General features: G+C 38.9%; 1 protein-coding gene across 5 annotated transcripts in view; it reads left to right on the forward strand.

The window, feature by feature from the left end:
• tiprl (TIP41, TOR signaling pathway regulator-like (S. cerevisiae)) overlaps nt 1–23,020 on the forward strand; it is a 54,694-nt gene that overhangs the window by 16,041 nt on the left and 15,633 nt on the right. The window contains exons 7-9 of one of the 5 annotated variants that reach the window (XR_007937140.1): nt 2,293–2,355; nt 8,684–8,917; nt 9,403–9,421. Coding sequence is in view for 4 of the 5 variants with exons in the window: in XM_051937700.1 (XP_051793660.1) it covers nt 2,293–2,355; nt 16,230–16,319; nt 19,223–19,465 (396 nt within the window). In the remaining variant the exon portion in view is untranslated. Of the gene's footprint in view, nt 1–2,292; nt 2,356–8,683; nt 8,918–9,402; nt 10,525–16,229; nt 16,320–19,222; nt 19,466–23,020 lie in introns of those variants that run through there. The other 4 variants (XM_051937700.1, XM_022219419.2, XM_022219421.2 and 1 more) reach the window with 4 other exon arrangements.

Consider the following 23,020-nt stretch of genomic DNA (forward strand, 5'->3'; position numbering starts at 1 on the left):
CACAATTCTCACTGAAATCACTTGAAACTCACAAAAGTAACAATAAATAAAAATTTATTGAAAATTAAATAATCAAAATCAGCCATCACTTTTGAATTGTTGATTAACATAATTATTTAAAAAAACAAACTAATGAAATGGGGCTGGACAAAAATGATGGTACCCATAATTTAATATTTTGTTGCACAACCTTTTGAGGCAATCACTGCAATTAAACGATTTCTGTATTTGTCAATGAGCGTTCTGCAGCTGTCAACAGGTATTTTGGCCCACTCCTCACGAGCAAACAGCTCCAGTTGTCTCAGGTTTGATGGGTGTCTTCTCCAAATGGCATGTTTCAGCTCCTTCCACATATGTTCAATGGGATTCAGATCTGGGCTCATAGAAGGCCACTTTAGAATAGTCCAACGCTTTTCTCTCAGCCATTCTTGGGTGTTTTTGGCTGTGTGTTTTGGATCGTTGTCCTGTTGGAAGACCCATGACCTGCGACTGAGACCAAGCTTTCTGACACTAGGCAGCACATTTCTCTCCAGAATGCCTTGATAGTCTTCAGATTTCATCGTACCTTGCACACTTTCAAGACACCCTGTGCCAGATGCAGCAAAGCAGCCCCAAAACATTACTGAGCCTCCTCCATGTTTCACCGTAGGGACAGTGTTCTTTTCTTCGTATGCTTGGTTTTTGAGTCTATGAACATAGAGTTGATGTGCCTTACCAAAAAGCTCCAGTTTGGTCTCATCTGTCCAAAGGACATTCTCCCAGAAGCTTTGTGGCTTGTCAACATGCATTTTTGCAAATTCCAGTCTGGCTTTTTTATGAGTTTTTTTCAGCAGTGGTGTCCTCCTTGGTCGTCTCCCATGAAGTCCACTTTGGCTCAAACAACGACGAATGGTGCGATCTGACACTGATGTACCTTGGCCTTGGAGTTCACCTTTAATTTCTTTGGAGGTTGCTCTGGGCTCTTTGGATACAATTCCAACGATCCGTCTCTTCAATTTGTCATCAATTTTCCTGTTGCGGCCACGTCCAGGGAGGTTGGCTACTGTCCCGTGGGTCTTGAACTTCTGAATAATATGAGCCACTGTTGTCACAGGAACTTCAAGCTGTTTAGAGATGGTCTTATAGCCTTTACCTTTAAGATGTTTGTCTATCATTTTTTTTCGGATGTCCTGGGACAATTCTCTCCTTCGCTTTCTGTTGTCCATGTTCAGTGTGGTACACACCTTTTCACCAAACAGCAGGGTGACTACTTGTCTCCCTTTAAATAGGCAGACTGACTGATTATGAGTTTGGAAACACCTGTGATGTCAATTAAATGACACACCTGAGTTAATCATGTCACTCTGGTCAAATAGTTTTCAATCTTTTATAGAGGTACCATCATTTTTGTCCAGGCCTGTTTCATTAGTTTGTTTTTTTAAATAATTATGTTAATCAACAATTCAAAAGTAATGGCTGTTTTTGATTATTTAATTTTCAATAAATTTTTATTTATTGTTACTTTTGTGAGTTTCAAGTGATTTCAGTGAGAATTGTGGGTTTTTCCTTCTTTAACTGAGGGGTACCAACAATTTTGTCCACGTGTGTACCATATGCATGGTCTTTACAAGAGTATTTTAACTTATGTTCACAACTGCACATTAACACTTGCTGTAGAGATGCAAGGTATGCATATATGTAAACACAAAACAGTGTGATGTTTTTCTTCTGGCAAAAAGGATAAAGAACCATGTTTTCCTCAGTTTCTCCAGCAAGCGTTTCATTTTAGCCCTACAGAAAAATTGCCTCATAGTATTTCCTTGAATTTCCAGGACAAACATGCAGTAAATATGCTGACTGCTCATGTGCCAGCAAAACAATAGTGCTCACAGCTGATGCTTGTTTGGGGATGGTTGCATGAAGAGATTCACCATTATACAGTGGAAAGTTACGAACTCTCCAGAGATCTTGTGTTGTGCCCGTTCATTGTATTTGGAATAGGAAGGCAACAAACTCCAGCAACAGGCTATTCCGTAGTGCTTGGCTTAGGTTGTCTTTCAAAAGCAAATTCTGTGTTTTTCAAGTCCAAGTGTTTTTCTGTGATGGTCGGCAAAACAACCGTCTGCATAGCACCCTATATACCTTATATTTTAGTATGAATTGAACTGTGTCCAGGTCTGCTGTTTTTTTTTGTTTTTTTTTTATAACATCCACAGTGGTTATAAATGGGGATCTGCAGAAACCAGGAATCACCCTTTACTCTGGTAAAGGCCCTAACAAGTAATGAAAGATCATGCTACCTTTTGATTCCAGGCTGGAAAGGATTACATGCTACGAGAATTCAGCACAAGGGAAAGCAAAGTAGCAGAACTGAAGGTGAGCTATGACACATCACATAACAAGCTACTAGTCACAGACACAGAGCAGCAGTCTGCAGAAATATGATGACTCCAAATTTTTTTATTCACTGCTGGACTGCTAACATATTTGCTTTCAAAACTGGAGTGTTATGCTTTTAAAAGTTTACTGGGGAAGAAAATGAAGTGTTTGCTTTTCGAGATTTTTTTGGTCTGGTGTTTTAGAAACAGTCTTGGTTGAGTAATTTATTGTAGTTGAAGGAACACATCGGAAACTGTCTGCATATCAATCACAGCTACTCTTTACTAGTCATGGTACTGTACTTGGTATTGTTTTCACTTTATGAGTCTGTCTGTGTGCATGCACATGTGTCATCATGGGAAAATGTTGTACAGAAAAAGACTATCAACAACATTGATCATCTCGTTACAATGCAATGTTTTGCTAGGAAACCATGGATTTTGACCTTCATATGAATGTTACTTTGATACATATAAGGTACCTATAAACCAGACCAAGCACCAATACTGTAACTCAGCCTCCAAACTCTGGATATCTGGATCTAAATTATTAAGTACCGTTCTGATACATAAATGTTACCTTGAATATTTTTTCAAAATTAATTTCATCTAAGATGACATCACACACTGCAGCACCACACACACATACACACACACACAATGTAGATGACAGCTTAGCAGAGTTAATGTTCAAAGGCATGGTTATCCTTTTACTTGAGTCAGTACTGACAATGCAGCTTGCCACAAATGCAACAAGTCTTTTGCATATAATAGTATGTTCATATACAGCTTTCCATTGTCTAAGTTTTTGTTCATCTTTCCTTGTCCCAGCTCCAGTGGATATAAAAAGTCTACACACTCCTGTTCAAATGCCAGGTTTTTGTGAATAATGATACCAAGATGAATAATTTCAAAAACTTTTTCTACCTTTAATGTGACCTATAACCTGTACAATGCAACTGAAAAGCAAACTGAAACCTTTAAAAGGGGAAAAATCAAAACCTTAAAATAGCCTGATTGCACAAATATGCATACCCTTAAACTAGTACTTTGTTGCAGCACCTTTGGCTTTTATTACAGCATTCAGTCTTTTTGGGTAGGAGTCTATCAGCGTGGCACATCTTGATGTGACAATATTTTCCCACTCTTCTTTGCAAAACCACTCCAAATCTGGCAGACTGCGAGGGCATCTCCTGTGCACAGCCCTCTTCAGCTCACCCCACAGATGTTCGATTGGATTCAGGTCTGGACTCTGGCTGAGCCATTCCAAAATCTCAATCTTATCCTGGTGAAGTCTTTTGTTCATTCTTTTGTTCATTTGGATGTGTGCTTTGCATCATTGTCATGCTGAAAGATGGAAGTTCCTCTTCATCTTCAGCTTTCTAACAGAAGCCCGAAGGTTTCGTGCCAACACTGACTGGTATTTGGAACTTTTCATAATTCCCTCCACCATGACTAAGACCCCAGTTCCAGCTGAAGAAAAACAGCCCCAAAGCATGATGCTGCCACCACCATGCTTCACTGTAGGCATGGTGTTCTTGTGGTGATGAGCAGTGCTGTTTTGCCCCAAATATACCTTTTGGAATCATGGCCATAAATTTCAACCTTGGTGTCATCAGACCATAAAACGTTTTCCCACACGCGTTTGGGAGATTTCAAATGTGTTTTTGTGAAATGAAGCTGGCTTGGATGTTTTTCTTGATAAGATAAGGCTTCCATGTTGCCACCCTGCCCCATAGCCCAGACATATAAAGAAGACCGGAGATTGTTGCCACATGTACTACACTGCCAGTACTTGCCAGAAATTAATGCAGCTCCTTAAATGTTGCTGTCGGCCTCTTAACAGCCTCCCTGACCAGTTTTCTTCTCGTCTTATCATCAATTTTGGACAGACGTTCTGTTCTTGGTAATGTCACTGTGTGCCATACAACAACGAGATCCCTCTGATGCTTTGGAAGCTCTCTGCGGACCATTGCTTGTGCTGGAAGATGTAGCTACAAAAATGTCAGGAAAAGCCTACTAGAACAGCTAAACTTTATTTGAGGTTAATCAGAGGCACTTTAAATGGTGACAGGTGTGTGCTGACACCAATTTAACATTAGTTTGAATGTAATTGGTTAAATCTGAAAACAGTCGCATTCCCTGTTATAAGAGGGTGTGCACACTCGTGCAACCTCATTTTCTCAGTTATTTTTACTTCACCTCCCTGAAAGGTTTCAGTTTGTTTTTCAATTGCGTTGTACAGGTTATAGGTCACATTAAAGGTAAGTAAGAGTATAAAAGTATTTGGTGAAAAGACTACTCAAGTACTGAGTAACTGTTTGATTGTAATGTCCAATTTATTTTTTAGAAATGATGTGATCAGACAGACAAAAATGGAAAATAATGTGCAAATTCTGGTATTTCCAAATAATAAAATAAAAAAATAGCAAAAATAAACAACATCTTTACAAAATTACAAGTTAAGGCACAGAAATGCACAAATTTCCAAATCTCAGTTTTTCACAACATAAAGCTTTTGAAACAAATACCTGTAGTAAGGTAACGTTTATATGTTTGAACAGTCCAAACAACTTCCAGTGACAAGATATACTGCATGGTCATAGAGTCTATGACATAGACTGTATGTGAATGCTCTATTCCCGCTGTATCACATCGACCTATCAAGCCTGACGTCACGCTTCGCTTCGCCCGTGTTAGTAAACAGAAGACAAAAGACAGAGATATCCATGCTAATGCTATGCAAATGTTTTTGGACTCCGAAGCAAGATCAAATTTCTTGAAAATGCCTCTGTTTTTTTATTCCCTGTCTGCTACATGTAAAGAGTTTGTGCTGCTATGCCGCTAATGTGACCGCAGTGCGACGTCTTGTGAAACAGAGTCACGTGATTATTGTTGCTTCATCTGATTGGTGAAACACAGTCATGTGGTAGATCCACTGGGGGCATCTCTTCGGCAAAATGAAGCAGATCTAATGTGGTAAAAAAAGGAACGAGTGGTATGCAGCCCAGTGTAACACAGTAAGAGTAGCGTTTCTTCATCATAAATCTACTCAAGTGAAAATACAAAGTATGGCAGAGAAAAACTACTCTCAGAAGTACTTTTTTTTTCAAAAAGTTACTTAAGTAAATGTAACGCAGTAACGAGCCCATATAAATATATGGGCTGACTGATCTCATAGCAGAGGGTGTTGGAAAATATACAGGTATGAGATCCCAGAATCAGCCACAAGGATGAGACTCTGGCAGAATACCAGCTAAATAAGGGAACATTGTGATATTATAACCTGTGATTTATGATCAAATTATGCTATAACCTAATGAATGTGTTTGAACTAACCAAATGCCTATTTTTTGTATTCTTTAATTTTGAAACAGTGTAATAATCAGAAGAGTACCTCACTCTGAAGAGTGATGAGTTGATTATTTTTTTGAAGGGTTGTCTTGATAATTTTTGTTTAAGAAGTAACCAAGTCAGAACAGCAACTCACTGTGAAAAGTGATGTTTTTGGTTACCATAAGAAACTGATGTTTTTGATAGATTTGGCTAAAAAGGGAACTCTTGCTTTATGAAATGGAAATGCTTTTACAAGTTTTGATTACTATGAAATTGAGATGTTTTGGAAAGAGTTTTGACTACTTTAAAACTAAGAGGTTTTTAACCTGGTAATGAAGTAAGAAGTCAAGAGCTAAGGTGAGCTAGGGTCAAGTGTTACCGGTAAAGGTTATTAATGTCAAAATAGACTGTGGGGATTTTCTTTAAGGCTGTACTTATTGTCCAAAAGATTGCACAATGGGAGGCCAGCAACAGTTAGAGGCTGACATCTGTTTCTCCATTTCCAGATAGTTTTAGTTCCTTAAAAATGGAGGGATCTTAGGATCAGTTGGAGACGGGTTGTTTGGACAGTCCAAAATAGATAGTTTTACTTCCTCAAACATGGGACAAGTGTGCAAGATGAGGACATGGAAAGAATGAAGTCATTGCTCAGGTTAATTTAGTATGAAGTCACTGCTATGTTAATTAAGTGTGCTGTCATTGCATATGCAAAAGGTTATCCACAATAAATTACAGCTGATCGAGACGCAAGCTGGGAGTCGTTGGGTGGTAGTCACTTGATGCAAATCAGGGTAGAAATGCTCTGAGCAAAGGGGATTTTATCACGCAACTCTGGACGGGAGCTCCAACATGATCTGCAACGGAATAACTGTTCTATCTGAATTATGGATGAAAGTACTGCTTTTTCTGCACTGTTTGAGGATTACAGAAGACTGTGATCTAAAAATAACGCTGACTGAATGAACATTACTGAACTCTATTTTCCCCTTGAGGAACAACACTAGAATGGATTAACAAAGTTTTTACTGGCCCAAACAACAAAAATGGATACATGTAGATCTAAATCTCTGGACCGAACCCCCGTTCACTTCCCCCTGAACCGATGAGCCTTTGAGGCTCATCGGTGAGTCGCGCTGTGTGCGACTCACCGATTATCAGAGGAAGCAGGATAGGCGTTTGGATAAAGGCAGTGAGAAGCTAGGCGAATTTTCCTTGAATACCAGCTTGAACGTTCTTCAGAACCCACCTAGGTTAGATCTCACTGGGCTAAAGGACTGGACCTGTTAGATGGAGAGCTGGTCCAGTGCTTCTCTGACAATCAAATAATTTATTTAGTTGGTGTTGGAGGATTTACTGGCCCTAGGGTTTCGTCAACTCATCCATCCTGGCACTGCCAAACTTTTATCTGCTTCCTAAACTAAAATCCCACTTGCATTTTCACCATTTTCGAAGTGATGATGAAGTCATCCATGCTGTTAAGGGAGTATCTGGAGGCTCAACATGTGACCTTCTAAAAGGTATAGTGGAACTTAAACGTTTGGTTGACCAAGTTCATTGGAGGAGACTTATGTTGAAAATAATGCAAGAGCATTATTTCTCCTGTGACGTTTTCTGGTGAGCCCAAGAACTTTTTGAAGTACACTGTTAGTACACTGGCACCCTAGAGCCCGCACGTGGACTTGACTTATACATACTAGCATGAATTCATAATCAAAAGTACTAGTCAGCTCATTGTTTAGTTGTGTGTGCTTATAAATTAAATCTGAAATGGTCAGAGCATCAACTGAATTGTTTGTCAGACCTTCAGTTTCAGTGTCAGCAGGATCAATTTAGGGATTTGGATGCTACAGACAAATTTGTCTGGCTATATTTTCACACTTTCTTGAACTGAAATTTGGTGTTATGAATAGTAGAAATACGAGCATAAGAAATAAAAATAAGAAAAATAAGAATATTGTGCAGTAAAAATACTGTCAAACAAAGTCTTTGTTTTCTTTTACCAGTCAGTCAGTTGTATCCGACAGAAGTCAGTTGTATCCGACAGAATTGGTGACATGAAGAAAGTTCTTCTTATACCTCATTCTGTCCAGCATTGCAGTCAAAAGTTCTTTGTCTTCCAGACCGGTGTCTTCTTCGAGAACCATCCTTAATGTGCTTGGCCTGCCAACCCTTTTGACAGCATCAGGTTTCCATAACAGTACTCGACCAGCTGCTTCATTGTGTCTCACCGCATGTCCAGCCAGGGCTAGCATACGTTGCCTGATGATGGTTGAGTGGTTGGTGGTGTGGAGATGACAACAGGGTTAGCTGTTAATAGCAGTCCCGGACCAAATCGCAGGCTGCCCTTTGGCAAGACATAGCACCTGCCAGCCACCTGTTGCAGGGTTATGCGTAGATCCATTCAGAAAGCATTGGTGGGTGAACAGTGATAGACAGTTGTTTCTGTCACTGATGCCTGTTTGTTAAGCGGAGGAACTGTAAAGACTCAACGGTTAGGAAACTCTGCCCCCTTCAGTGGGGAACTGCTCCTGTGCTAGTTTTTACAAGTTGTCACAGTATTTCTGCTACTAGAAACTCATGATTAATTCTTTTAGCAGTACCAGGTAAAAAAGCAGTATAAATAAGATTAGTGCTGCTGTTGATGTCGTACAAATACCCTTCCCTGCACAGGACAACACCAGAAGTTCTTTGTACATGGCACATTTTATCAGATTTTATCAACACAATATCATCACAATGGCAGCACAAATTGTTTACCCTTTGTCAACCAAAATAGACTCCAGTGTCCCTGCTGCCTGTACAGGATGGATGACATCAAAACCATACAAGATGCAGGCACACAACTTTACAGGTGTAGAGCTGATATAAAAAATTAAGGTGAAGTTTATAGATATATATGCATGCGTCTGCATATACTCATGGCTTTTTTGGTCTTGAAAATCTGAACTCCCATGTCTCAAAGTATTAATTTTTTTATCCGTTCCAAATAGGATTTCCAGATGAAAATGTCCAACTTCAAGTGTGTTAATTTAAACACTCAGTACTTGGTCAGACTGCATGAATTACCCTATCAGTGCTGTGTGCCATGGAGGCAATCAGCACTGCTGAGGTGCTACTGACTCCAAGGTATCTTTTGTATGTTTTGGGCACTCGGGTGGAGAGAAGAGCACAACAATCAACTGATGATTGGATCTGATGGCGAAGAAGGCTACCAAACAGATCTGGTAAATCTAAATATGTAGTGAGGATGAATTGGGAACATCTGGCAGAGGTTCCTGTCTGTGGGCTTTTCAATACCCACATTGGGAAGAGTTTCTCCTGAATTCCAGGGGAGGTTTAGGAGATGGAATCAAACATGTTCAAAGCCTCTATTGTAGAAGTGGCTGTCAGAAACTGCAGCCAGAAGGTCACTGGTGCTTGTGGACACCAGCGTTGAAGGAGGCTATCAGGCAATGAGAGAATACAAATGTACCTATGATGCAGATATTGCACAAAAAATGAATACCACTATATATTTATCTGAAACTGCCATTTTGTTTAGTTATAGAAATGGTATTTTTAAACTAAAGCTATACATACGTATATGTAAAAAAAAAAAAAAGAAGTGTAAAGAATGTGAATTTAAATTACAAACAGATAAGATTATGAAGTATCCTGTGATATGCTGTGTTAATTGTGATTATTATACAGATGTTCCTCTCTTCTTCAGAATGTTCCAGCTGCACTGTACACTGATCCTAACGACATCGCCCAGCACCTGACACTGAGGTTGACTGAATGTGAGAAGCTGGAACTTCCTATAATGCCGCCTCAGGCAGCTGTTAATGAAGGCGTTCAGTGACCAGTGTACTATAAGGTCCACATTTATGTGTTGCATGATGATTAACAGAAATATTCATCTTACACCCCATCCTTAATCTTACAGTAACATTAAAAAATGTTTGCTACACCTTCATATATCTGTACAGGAATAGTTTTTATATGTGACGACTGTGATTATGTGCTTAGAACTCTGCAGCCTGACTTTTGACGAATTCAGTGTTTTCACAGTTCAATTAGAAGCACTATAATATAATTGAAAGTTTAACCTTTGTTATATAAATACTTTTATGTAATTCTGGCTTTTTTTTTCATATTTGACCAGATTTTGTTTTATGAAGCTTGAATGGTATTGATCTGGTTAAAAAAAAAGTTACACAAAGTAGCACTGCATTTTCTAAAGACAGGCTCAAGCTTTCATGTAAATATGCTTGGTGTATCCCTGCGATATGCTGGTGACCTGTCCAGGATGAACCTTAGATGGGTGTTAAGTGTATTTTTTACGGTAACGACAGGCAAAAACGTCTTTTTGCATTTGCAGTTCAATCACTTCTAGAATGTATGTTAAATGCCTGCCATATGGCCAAATCAATTTAGTGTAATTATAACTAGTATGCAACTTGTGTTTATTGTGTTGGATTCTTGTTTTCTTTTGAGGAATGTTAAGGATATTTTTCTAGCTGTACAAAATACTACCATTAAAACAACATAGTGCAGAATACTACCATCAACAATTATTTAAATGAATCCAACATTTAACCCAAATCCACAAATCAAATTTAGTCTTTGTTTTTTTATTTGCTAATCACCCTGTGATCTGTTTGTTTCACAACATCATTAATGAGCTCAAAGAATATATGATGGATTGAAGTAACAACAGGGACTTGCAATCTGCTTAATTTGTTTATAAGAAGGGGGGATTATGCATAAATGCACTGATTTAATCATTCAGCAGGATTCCCCTCAGTGTATGTAAAACCACAAAGAAAGAATAAAAGTTGCTACTATTGCACAGGGTGATTTGTTCCCTTTTCACTATGACCACACACTATTTTTTTTGACCAAGTCTCACAGAAAGTAATTTTGCTGTTTGTATGAAATTTACTCAAAGCTATCATTTTACTGCGGCAAATGACTGAGACACTTAAAAACTTCAACTTGAAAATGCAGTTATTTTGTGAGATGTTATGTAAGACTTTTGTCTTCAGTAAGTGCACTTACTGCTGAGAGTTAGACATGGAAGTCAGGGGATTGAGAGACAGACTAGGCTTATGGTGGTTTAGGTCTTGTCTTTCAATCTTGTGATTGTAAAAACAACTGTTGAAGACTGCTGACTCTAGGCTTGGTTGTTGTGTAGCCAAACCACATTTTGTGATGTATTTTAGTTAAGGATGCGGTCATCCTTGCAAATTAGCCTGAGTCCTTTTAAAGCACGCAATTATAAAGTTGAGTCTTGTGTTTAATTAAGGGAGAAACCATTCAGGTGTATAAAGGGAATGTGAACAATGATACCACCCTCATTTTTGCCTTGTCAGAGACTGCCAGTGGATTCGAAAGGAGACTTAAGGGCAGACACTTCCCCCTTTCCCTTTTTTTCATTTACAACCAGAAAGGTTGTGTTCACAGAAAACAACAATAAAACTATAGTCCTGTTTTTCTTCACCATCACTGATCATGCACAAAACTAGGCTATTATTTATGTGTGATTCATACGTGAGAGCGATTCATCACGAATTCACTGTAATAAAAGACAGCAATATATAATTAATCTCATTCCCTTTAACTCAAAGTTAAGATAAAAAGCTTTCTTTATACCAGTTGTAAAACAAAACAAAAAAAACCCTAACCCTCCATGGTGCTAAAGTTTAATAAATATTCATATACCATTCAACATTATTTATTTAATAATAATATTATTAATAGGAACAGTGATTAAGAAAACTAAAAAACAAGAGCTTATTTTTGACAAGGTGTTTAAAGTGAGCTCTTTCAAAAGTCATAGTAAATTTGTATATTGGAAAGAGTGGTCGAAAAATTCCGGAAATGTCTTCTTTTTTTACCAGCGGAATTTTACATCTCTTGATACTTTGAATAATCCTAATAAAATCTCTTGTTTTTGTCGTGTTAAAGTACATCACCTTTACCTGTACACACTACTCCAAATGTCAAAAAACACTTTCCATTTTTTGCATGACTATGTTTCATCTGTCCTAGGAATACATCAGGTTCATCATGGAGGAGCTGGGATATGGGAGAGGAATATCAGCCAAGACGGAGGGAGACCTACTGTCTTTTGACTCATTTTTATTGCCTTAGTGAACCAGTACATGCATACAAAAGTGTGGGAGGTGGCGACGCTTTGATACTGAAAATGGCGCTGGGGTCCAACAGGGTGCACAAAGGATCTTAGGAGGTGGAAATCAACTCCAATGGACTCCAACTTAACGTAACACATTCTAAACATAATGGTTTACTGAGGCTACCTATCACTGGAACTGGAAAAACTGAAGATGGCAGGATGAAACTGGCACTTGATAAGTAAACACACAATGTAGTATACAATATTTAGAAAGTACTTTAGACATTGTCTAAATTAGATGATATATTAAGCTATATTGTAGCTTATTTACTTTGAAAAGAAACTGGCTGAGATTAGATTGCCAAATCGGCAACATTTGAAAGTCAAACCAAAGAAAAATTTTTTGTTCAAGTCTGGCGGCGCTTCACCTGGGGAAATCCTACGTCTTATGATGTCTGTGGATAATAGGCTTGTATTTTTATGATATTTTTATTGCAGTGTGATCTGGAAATGTAGCTGGAGATAAACTGTATTTGCACGGTCACATTTGGCAATGTGTGCAAGGATATGTAAATACCCTAAACATTAAATATAAGAACTTAAGTTTACTGGAACTGTCGTCCACTAAACCTGCACAAATGAACAATTCTTTAATTTTTGGCTTTATATTTTTAATAGATTATGATTTAGGCTTTTTGTCCATATTTTGCGTGCTCAGCAATCAAAAGTATAGACAACTATCTTAAAATTGTGAAACACTGAAGTTTCATTTATTTGTTTATCGATAGAAAATTGAAGATTAAAATTAGAGGGAGACATTGGCGAACTGTATTAAGTGTTTTCTTTCTATTTTCTTTTTCTTTTTTGGCCATTGACCAAAAATGCTGAGTGTTGAATGCCAGATTAAGATCATTGTTTTTTATTATACAGTGGATACGGAAAGTATTCAGACCCCTTGAAATGTTTCACTCTCTGTGTCATTGCAGCCATTTGCCAAAATCGAAAAAGTTCATTTTATTTCTCATTAATGTACACTCAGCACCCCATCTTGACAGAAAAAAACAGAAATGTAGAAATTTTTGCAAATTTATTAAAAAAGAAAAACTGAAATATCACATGGTCATAAGTATTCAGACCCTGTGCTCAGTATTGAGTAGAAGCACCCTTTTCAGCTAGTACAGCCATGATTCTTCTTTGCAATGACGCAACAAGTTTTTCACACCTGGATTTAGGGATCCTCTGCCATTCTTCCTTGCAGATCCTCTCCAGTTCTGTCAGGTTGGATGGTGAATGTTGGTGGACAGCCATTTTGAGGTCTCTCCAGAGATGCTCAGTTGGGTTTAGGTCAGGGGTCTGGCTGGGCCAGTCAAGAACTTAGGGCTGTGCTTAGGGTCATTGTCCTGTTGAAAGGTGAACCTTCGGCCCAGTCTGAGGTCCTGAGCACTCGCCCTGTGCTGCTGCAATACCTGAATTTCCCCTCTGGGGATCAATAAAATCTTATCTTATCTTATTATGGAGGCCACTGTGCTCTGAGGAACCTTGAGTGCTGCAGAAATTCTTTTGTAACCTTGGCCAGATCTGTACCTTGCCACAATTCTGTCTCTGAGCTCCTTTGGCAGTTCCTTTGACCTCATGATTCTCATTTGCTCTGACATGTACTGTGAGCTGTAAGGTCTTATATAGACAGTTGTGTGCCTTTCCTAATCAAGTCCAATCAGTTTAATTAAACATAGCTGGACACCAGTAAAGAAGCAGAAACATCTCGAGGAGGATCAGAAGAAATGGACAGCATGTGAGTTAAATATGAATGTCGCTGCAAAGGGTCTGAATACTATGACCATGTGATATTTCAGTTTTTCTTTTTTAATAAATTTGCAAAAATTTCTACATTTCAGTTTTTTTCTGTCAAGATGGGGTGCTGAGTGTACATTAATGAGAAATAAAATGAACTTTTTTGATTTTGGCAAATGGCTGCAATGACACAGAGAGTGAAAAATTTCAAGGGGTCAGTAACAGGTTGTTTTTAATCATTTTCAGCTGCTTTGGTGTTTATGAAATTATTCTACAAAGTGAAATTAATCTACAAAAAGAGTCAGAGCCAGCTGTTTTGCCTCAGAAAACTTCAGTCATTAGACATGTGCAGTAAGATGTTGCAGATGTTTTATCAGTCTGTGGTAGCAGGTGTCCTGTTTTATGCTGCAGTCTGCTGGGGAGGCAGTATAAAACACAAGGATGCAAGGCGTCTGAACAAACTGATTAAAAAACTGACTCTGTGGTCGAATCAGATTGAACACATTGGAGGATGAGGTGGAGAGATGGACACTGAGCAAGATGGAACCCATTCTGACAAACATGGATCATCCACTTCACATCTGCTTCAGTGAACAACGAAGCATCGGTGGTGGACGGCTCCTATCCCTGCGCTGCAGGACAGAAAGATTCTGAAAAGCTTTCTTACCATCAGCAATTAGATTATTTAATTCTAAAGTAAACAGATGATACCCCAGACATTTGAATTTCCCTTTGGGGATTAATAAAGTTATTGTATTGTAAATTGTGCACTAGAGCGGTAACAATGACACAACTTCCAAAACAGAAATGAGTTTACAGGTGAAGGACACTGGCAGTTTTTCCCTCCTAATGTTTTCTGACTGTTTTTCACTAGTTTTACATTTGGCTAGGGTCAGTATCACTGCTGCTTGCATGAGGGGATACCTGGACTCTACAAAGGTTGCACAGGCAGTCCAACTTCTCCAGGATGGCACATCAATATGTGTCATTGCCAGAAGGTTTGCTCTGTCTCCCAGCACAGTTTCAAGAGCATAGAGGAGATTCCAGGAGACAGGCAGACAGTCTAGGAGAGCTGGACAGGACCTTAGAAATTCCTCAACCCATCAGAAGAACAAGTATCTGCTCCTTTGTGCAAGGAGGAACAGGATGAGCACTGCCAGACCCCTACAAAATTACATCCAACAAGCCACTGGTGTGAATGTCTCTGACTAAACAATCAGAAACAGTTGTAATAAGGGTGGTCTGAGGTAATGCATCAGTGACACATAAAGTTTTTCAATTCTTTTTTTCTGTATCCTCTCGGATAAAAGACGGGGTGCAATATGTCGCCCACACAACCAATCGGCTTCCTCTATTTCTGACAGCTGCCCAATCACAGAGCGGCATCAGGCTGAAAACTATTCAACATGGAGACAACAGTTGAAAAGCTCGAGGCGATGGTAAGCTCGGCGTTGAACGGTTTTATTTTCTGTAGTATTGTTTATCTGAAACTGATGTCATCTTCACTGAACGATTGCAGATAAAGTCAGCAGCTGATTAATTATCGATGCGTTTCACAAAAGGGCTGCCACTCACGGCAGGCTTATTCTGTTTGTAGAAAAAAAAAAACAATTCAAACACTTTTGCGCCATTTAGCAGGCCTGTGTGGCTCCTGTACAGCACCAAATAATGCAGGCTTGTTGTTACCCCTAACTAGAACTAGAACAAGAACGTGTGCAGCCTCAGGATATTTCGCGCATATTTTTCTTCCTACTGTCCGCTGTTTTTAGGAACATGATCCCGTTAAAACGTGCAGAGCTTTACGGTTCAACAGAGTCGTCCCATAAAGCTAGCCGTCAAGTCTGCATACATCAGGGTACATCCGTCATTGCCATTATTGATTTTATTATTATTACCGTTAATTTAAATGACAGTTTTATTACCGAGACTGTTATGTTATACTATTTTTGTAGTAACGCGGGTACTCTCACAGTAATGAATTTATGGAACATAGAGCGCTTTAGTCTTAGCTCCAAGCTGTCTTTCTGGAGCGTTAAACAGCATCCTTTTCACCATATCCCGAATCCATACATACTAATATTATTACATTTAGTCGTTATTATTTCTGTAAATCTGACTAAATTAAGTGTACTCAAAACAGAGATGGTAATTATGGTCAAGTTTTGGATGTACTTTATTCTTCTACAGTCCAGTCTTCAGTTAAGCTAAAACAGTCTGTCTTGTGCCCATTTTACATTGTACTTGTGGTGACCCTGCTTTAAATCCTAAAAAAAAAAAAAAAAAAACAGCAATTGGCCAGGAAGAGGTGCGAGTATGGGGAAGGTTTCCAACCTTCAAATGTTCGGCTGTTAGCAGATGCTCTGACTTCATTGCACTACTGTATCAGACAGCTAGTAGTGCAATAGTATTGTCAAAGCATCTGAAAGCTGCAAGAAACAGCTACACCAACTACTTTTAGAGTTCTAACCTTTTACATGTGCTTGCACCAACATTCATAGCTTATGAGTACTAGCATCACTTAAGAGATTGTGTTGTAACAGTACGGAAAACCCAGCCCTTCTTTGCAGAATGAAGCATGATACATTTGCCAATTTACTGCTAAAATGTAATGCTGAGTGTCTTTACAGTTCCTGAAGTCGGAGGCAGACCTGGATTACATTGAGAAGTGGCTGAAGTTGGACTTCATGAACGCTGGAGAGAATGGATGTCCAGTTGAGGTGGTAACTAATTTAACACCTGTTCTTTCTGCTAACAGCAAAAGATGTGAGCAATTAAATGCCATCTGCAGCCTATGGAATCTTAAGTAGCCGCTAATCACTGTAAGTGTAAACAGTGTAAACATAAGTCATTGAAGACATGCTGGCAAGTCCCACCATTTCTGTTTTGAAACACATATCAATTTATAACACAGAGTTATTTGGATATTTGTACTGATATTAAAGGGGAGCTTGTCCAATCAGGCGTGGTCCCTCTTTGTTTAAGCTCAGAACATGGAACTTTTAACAGATTCTCTTATCTAAAGGGTCTAGGCACAGAATCAGGGGTTCATATTTTGGAGACGTAAACCAGAGCATTATTAAGATTCTGTTTTTAAGTCTCTACATAATCTTTATCAGATTACAATGGCAAATGAGTTAGGGTTAAGGTAGCTCTAGAGTAATGTGTCATTGTTTCCTGTGTCAAGTGTTCGTTAGGATTCTTGTTGGTGTGTTTTGGACCAACTGTAAATAAGCAACCCCTTTATCATTTAGCAGTTCTGTTCAACAAAGTTATCCCGTAAAGCATCATATCCACGAGGTAGCAGTCAATCTTCACTGCTGGTCACAGACTATACATGTTCACGGTACAACAGTCATTGTTAAGTATTATTGTTCTGTATACTGCCTTTCCAGAAAAAAAAGTTGCCAACTGGATTTCGCTAAACTAATAGGTAAGAACCTTCCATTGGATTATTACCACAGTGATGAATATGTTTCAGCTGGCAACAACATATTTAATCCTAGCTGATGCAGTGAGTAGCTTCTCATTTCCTAAAACAACCATGTTGGAAGACATATCCTGTGGTCATGGAAAGGATGTTAATCTCTCTCAGAAGGGTCAAATTATTGGCCTGCATCAAGCAAAGAAAACCACAAAGTAGATTTCTGAAACTACTACAATCAGGTTAAGAACTGTCCAACGCATTAATAAAACCTGGTAGGATAGCGGTAAACCATCATCTTCCAGGAACAAATGTGGTTTGAACAAACTCTTGGATGGTTGTGATCACTTAAATGTTTGGTGAAATCAACAGTAGAACTCATGGCTATGTTTAATAGTTAAAGTAAGAGCATTTCGACACACAATGCAAAGGGAACTCAAGGGATTGGGACTAAACAGCTGTAAAGCCCTAAGAAAACCACTAATCAGTGAGGCTAATTAGAAAAAATGAATTCAATTTGCTATAGAGCATAAAAATTGGACTCTGGAGCAATGGAAGGTCATGTGATCTAATGAATCCAGATTTATCATATTCCAAAGTGATGGGGTCATCAAGGTAAGAAGAGAGGTGGATGAAGAGATGCATTCATCATGCCTAGTGCCTTCCGTACAAGCTTGTGGTGGCAGTGTTATGATCTGGGGTCACTGCAGTTGGTCAGGTCTAGGTTCAGCAACATCATATGCCCAAATAATGAGGTCAGCTGACTAACTGAATACACTGAATGACCAGGTCTTTCCATCAGTGGAGTTTTTCTTCCCTGATGGCACGGGCATATTCCAAGATGACAATGCCAGGATTAATCGGGCTCACACTTGAGAATGAGCAGCTCAGGGAGCATAAGACATTATTTTCACACATGGATTGACCTCCACAGAATCCAGACCTTATATAATTGAGAATCTTTGGGATGCTCTGGAGAAGAGCGTTCCGACTCTCCCGTCATCAGTACCTGGCAGAAAATTAATCAAACAGAACAGAAATAAATGCTGTGACATTGCAGAAGCTTATCAAAATGATGCCACAGTGAATGTGTACCATACTCAAGGCTAAAGGCAGTCCAACAAAATTTTAGAGCGTGCAACTTTTTTTTTAAGATGGCCAGTGTATGTTATGTATAAGTATTGTTTTTTTTAAACTGGTAATTTTATATTAGTTATGTTATGGAGACTATGATTTTGTTACATGTTTACAGTACTGCTGCTGGTACTCTTTCATAATAATGACTTCACCGGAAACAGTACTACATTAACATGAATTGTGTCTGACTCCACATTGTTTTTCTGGAACTTTCAACATTGCTTAACTTACCTTTTCACAAAGTCATGCATATTGATTCTAGTACTGCACAAATCTTTGTAACTTTATTAAGAATGAGTGCTATTTCAGTAAATTCTATCATCATTATTATTTAAAATCTGACAAAATGAAGCATTCTCAGAAAAGACATAGAAAATGCAGTTAGCTGCTGCATCATTTAAGCAAGGCAGTGGTGAGTGGGAGGAAATGAGAGTATGGATAAGTTGTTCAACTGGCATTGGACTAGCATTAGTTTGACTCTGCATTTTATTCACATAAATGCACTTTTAAAATAAAAGTGCGGAATACACTGCTCTTAAATTCGTTATTTAATTTTATGCATAACAATGTGATTAATTGCAATTTATCACAGAAAATCATGTGAATAATCACGATTAAAGTTTAATCGTTGCCCAGCACAAAAAAAATCACATGTTCGTGACATAAATAATTCTTGGTTTTTAGGAACAATATTAATAATACAGAACACAAGGATATCAAGCTTGATTTTTTTTTTAAACATCTGTACTCCAAAACCTGGAGGTTTCTCCACTGAGATAAGGGCACAGCTCAGATATTTGTTATAGGCAACTTAAGATTTACCTAATCTATCACTAAGCCCAGGTGAGTCGAAGAATGTATATTGGGGATAAATAACGAACCAGATAAACAAACCAGAAAATGGGTTCTGTAAAACATCTTCAGACAATTTAAAGTGTAATTGGCGCTATACAAATGAAATTGAATTGAACTGAATAGAAAATCAGAAACACAAAATTAGCAAGTGAAGCTAGATGCTTGAAAATGAAGTCTATAGGCTGATGATTGACACTGTGCCTACAGGAGAACCCGGTGATGATGCTGGAGAACTTGAAGGTTATCAAGGCCAAACACTCTGCACTGTGCACTCAGGTCAAGGACATTGCAGCTGCACAGAAAGAATCCATGGACTCAATCAGAAACAACCTCAACAGTGCCATGGAGCTGATCCAACACTTCCAACAGACTACTGATGTGAAGGTTCCCACACAAACTGTATACAGGGGGTTCCCGACTTACGTCAAAGTTTCGTTCCTATTGATCTATGTACGTCAATTTTCGCCATAAGTTGAAACTCTGAAGAAAATGTGAACTAAGCCATTACATGCATCGCGTTATGGCAAAAATGTAAACAAAACCATTATATGCATTGCTATATCGAGCAGATCTTAAGAACAGTGAAAAGCAATGGCTTTCATGCATGTATGAGTCATTTTTATAGAAGAAGAAGATAGCACAATATTGTAACGGACTGATGATGTTGATGCTAAGGTTTCAAGGTCTGCAGTTCAGTTTGAGATGTACCCAATGTCAGTGTACATGCCGTGTGTGTGTGTATCAAGCCAGTGAGAGCTGGGAATAGCGGCTAATTTTTAAGCTTAGTTATAGGGTTTTGGTAGTTATTTTGGCATTAGCTACGGCCCACAGTAGCCTGGGTGAAGGTTCAATAAATGAGCAGAGAACGAGATAAAGTCTCACTCATTCATCACAGAGGGTCGCTAAATATGTTGCACTCTTTATACCACTTGGCCGATGTCGGTCAGTGTTTTGCCCTGTTCAGAGCATTGTATTATATCTAATTTCACTTCCATGGAAATGGCTTTCCTTTTTTTAGAAGCACTGCCATCAGAAAAGGTTGACTTACACTCAGGAGCCATAATGAACCGCAAAACATTAATGAATGTAGCGAAATCCAAGGTGGCATATAACTGGCAAATGTAAACAGAGCTGTCTTATAACGCTGCGTGACAAGTTATTCATCCGCTTCACTTGTCAACTAGTTTGACGTAGGAGATCCGACAATGGCGAAACGCTGTAGGTCGATGATGTGGTAAATCGAGGACCCCCTGTACCTACACCTTTAACACCACCTCATGAATACATACAGTATACAAGGAGAGTGTTGCAGGAGGTACATTATATTCCAAAGCTACTGTTGATGTTAGATAATTATTTTATAGTCTTTCATTGTGCTTATGGTGCCATTGTGGATCTTTGTCACACTCCTGTCAGAACTAATAAGTGGACATAAGAAACCACATTTTATTTTAAATCACAAACAATAGGTGGAGCTTGTCAAAATAGGGGCAAGAACGTGACTTGTTGATTAACAATGTCAATTTCTGGCACATGACTGAAAAATCGGATAAGTCACTTTAATGCAATGTTCGCAGTGTCTTACCTGGACTGAGGAGAAAAAGAACTAGACTGTTGCTAAGTAGTCCAAAGTCCTCTTTTTAGATGAAAATAAATTTTCAATTTCTTTTTGTAATCAAGGTCACATTGTCCGGAGGAGAGGTACAGGATCAAAGACCCTTTGAATCCAGTGTGAAATCTATACTGTCAGTGATAATTTAGGCCATTTCGTGTGTTGGTATTGGTCCACCTGCATAATCAAGTCCAAAATCAACACAGCCATTTACCAGATGATTTTGGAGCAGTAGATGCTGCCATTCACAAAGTAACGCTTTTTGGAGATGCAGATTTTGTTTTCCAGCAGGTAGGACTTGGCCTCTCCACACAGCCGAAATCACTCAAAAATGATTCACGGATCGTGGCCAGCCAAATTTGAACCCCATAGAAAATCTGTGGTCTATTGTCAAAAGGAGGATGGGACAAACCGGACCCAACAACAAAGAAGAGCAGAAGGAAGCTATCAAGTCAATCTGTACATCCATTACACCTCAGCAGTGCCACAGTCTGCTGGCCTTCATGCCACACCAGATCGCTGCAGTAATTCAAGCAAAAGGAGCCCTGACCAAGTTTTGACAGAGCAGATGTGAACTTTGAGTATTTCTGAATTATAAATCCTTTTTTCAGTTGGTCTTTGTTGATCTTTTGAAAATAGTTTTGAGATTGATTTTGGGTTCAAACATAGGGTCAAAGTTAAAGTAAAGGCTTTACATATTTCATTTTATATATAATTAGCCCAAAAAAATGTATATTGAACAATGTCTGATGAAAAATATGAAACTTTTTTCACAATGCTGTAATCATATGAGATGCACCTGTAGATCATAGTTTCCAAGCAGCAAAATTCTATAGACTCTCTGCAAAATACTAACAATGATAAATGATGACGTGATGGCTAAATTGTACGAGAAGAAGCATGTGAGAGTCTCTTTCACTTTGTAGTCATTCAAATATTCAGCAGTAAAGTAAATTTAAATTTTCGGGATGTAGCCTGAGACCATTCTTCAAATCCTTCCTGATTTTAATCCCTCCTTCTTGTAGGGCCTGTTTCGCAAAAACCATTTGCATGCACTACTCACATAAAAAAGTGAGTGGAATCATATTCAAGATTTCTCAAAGGATTGTCATAAATATCGGATACTGATCGGACATTGCCCTTGAAGGTTTTTATATGCATTTATGTACATAAGACATAAGTGCGGTGTTTGTTTTCATTTCGGACATGTCTCATTAATGTAGTTGACAGGAAATTACTGTCACTGCAACATGCAAGTTGCCATTTGCATGTTGCAGTGACCTCTAGGTACCAGATATTGCACAGCCATTGCAGATATATAGTGCAGACCTGCCAACCTGTACGCATTTTGCGTAGCAGGTACGCAATTTGACATCAAAATACGCTGGTACGCTCCGCCTCATTCAACTACTCAAAAAGCTGCAGACATCTGTGAGTGCTGTTAGAAATGTGGACGTGCAATACTCATGCTTGACAACACGATGCAGCAGTGTAGTGGTGCAATTTCAACCAATCATCATAGAGTAGCGGAGAATAACGAGTCTCCCGAACCCTTGTTGGCCCGCTCTCTCCCGTCCTCTGACTCCCTCCCATAGACTGTATATATAGTGGACGTAGCATCTGGCTCCAGGATTGAAGCCAACCCGGAAGTGTCAAAAACTTGCAATATCACGCCGTCCGCTAGGGTTGGCTCCAAAAAGCTTTTTCTCCATAGACCCCAATTCATTTTTGGAAAAAATAAAATTTGATAGACTGATTTTCTACAGCTCAGGATTTTTTTCCCATTAGTTTTCATGGTCAAAATGAGAGATCAGGTGGCCGATCTTAAAATAAATGAATACTGAATTTTAAATAAATCGTTAAAGTTGGTGGAGCCAGGGGGCGTGGCTATACTTGATAGACAGCAACAGAAGCCTCTGCGATAAAATGTGGGCGGGATAAGAGAATCCTCAGCCAATCCTGCCCCTAGTTGCTCTCCGGTCCAGTCTGTTTGATGACACTTTTTACGTCACTGGCTCCAAAAAATCCAAAACGGCGACCAGGAACTAGCAAAATCCGGGCTTCATTTTCTCGGCGTTGAAACCAACGGGTGACGTTACGGTTAGTTTACGCCTGCTCCCTCCACCTCTCTCCCTGTTCCCTGTACCCCCACCCGCAGCAGCTGGCGTTTAAAATGGTAAAATGGTGTGTGTGTGTGTGTACGCGTGTGTGTACGTGTGTGTCTTTTGGCAAATATGTACTGTTAATAACGTTACTTTCACGTTGAAAATACGATGTCATATCGGGGAAATAAGCACCGAGAGTTTTTTTTCCTGTCGACATGAGCGCGAGCTGTGTGCGTGCATGCGTGCGTGTTTGCACGTGCGTGTGTGAGATTAAGTGGTACTCAAAAT

Source organism: Acanthochromis polyacanthus, chromosome 17 (genome assembly GCF_021347895.1).
Source record: "Acanthochromis polyacanthus isolate Apoly-LR-REF ecotype Palm Island chromosome 17, KAUST_Apoly_ChrSc, whole genome shotgun sequence".
NCBI classification, from domain to species: domain Eukaryota; kingdom Metazoa; phylum Chordata; class Actinopteri; family Pomacentridae; genus Acanthochromis; species Acanthochromis polyacanthus.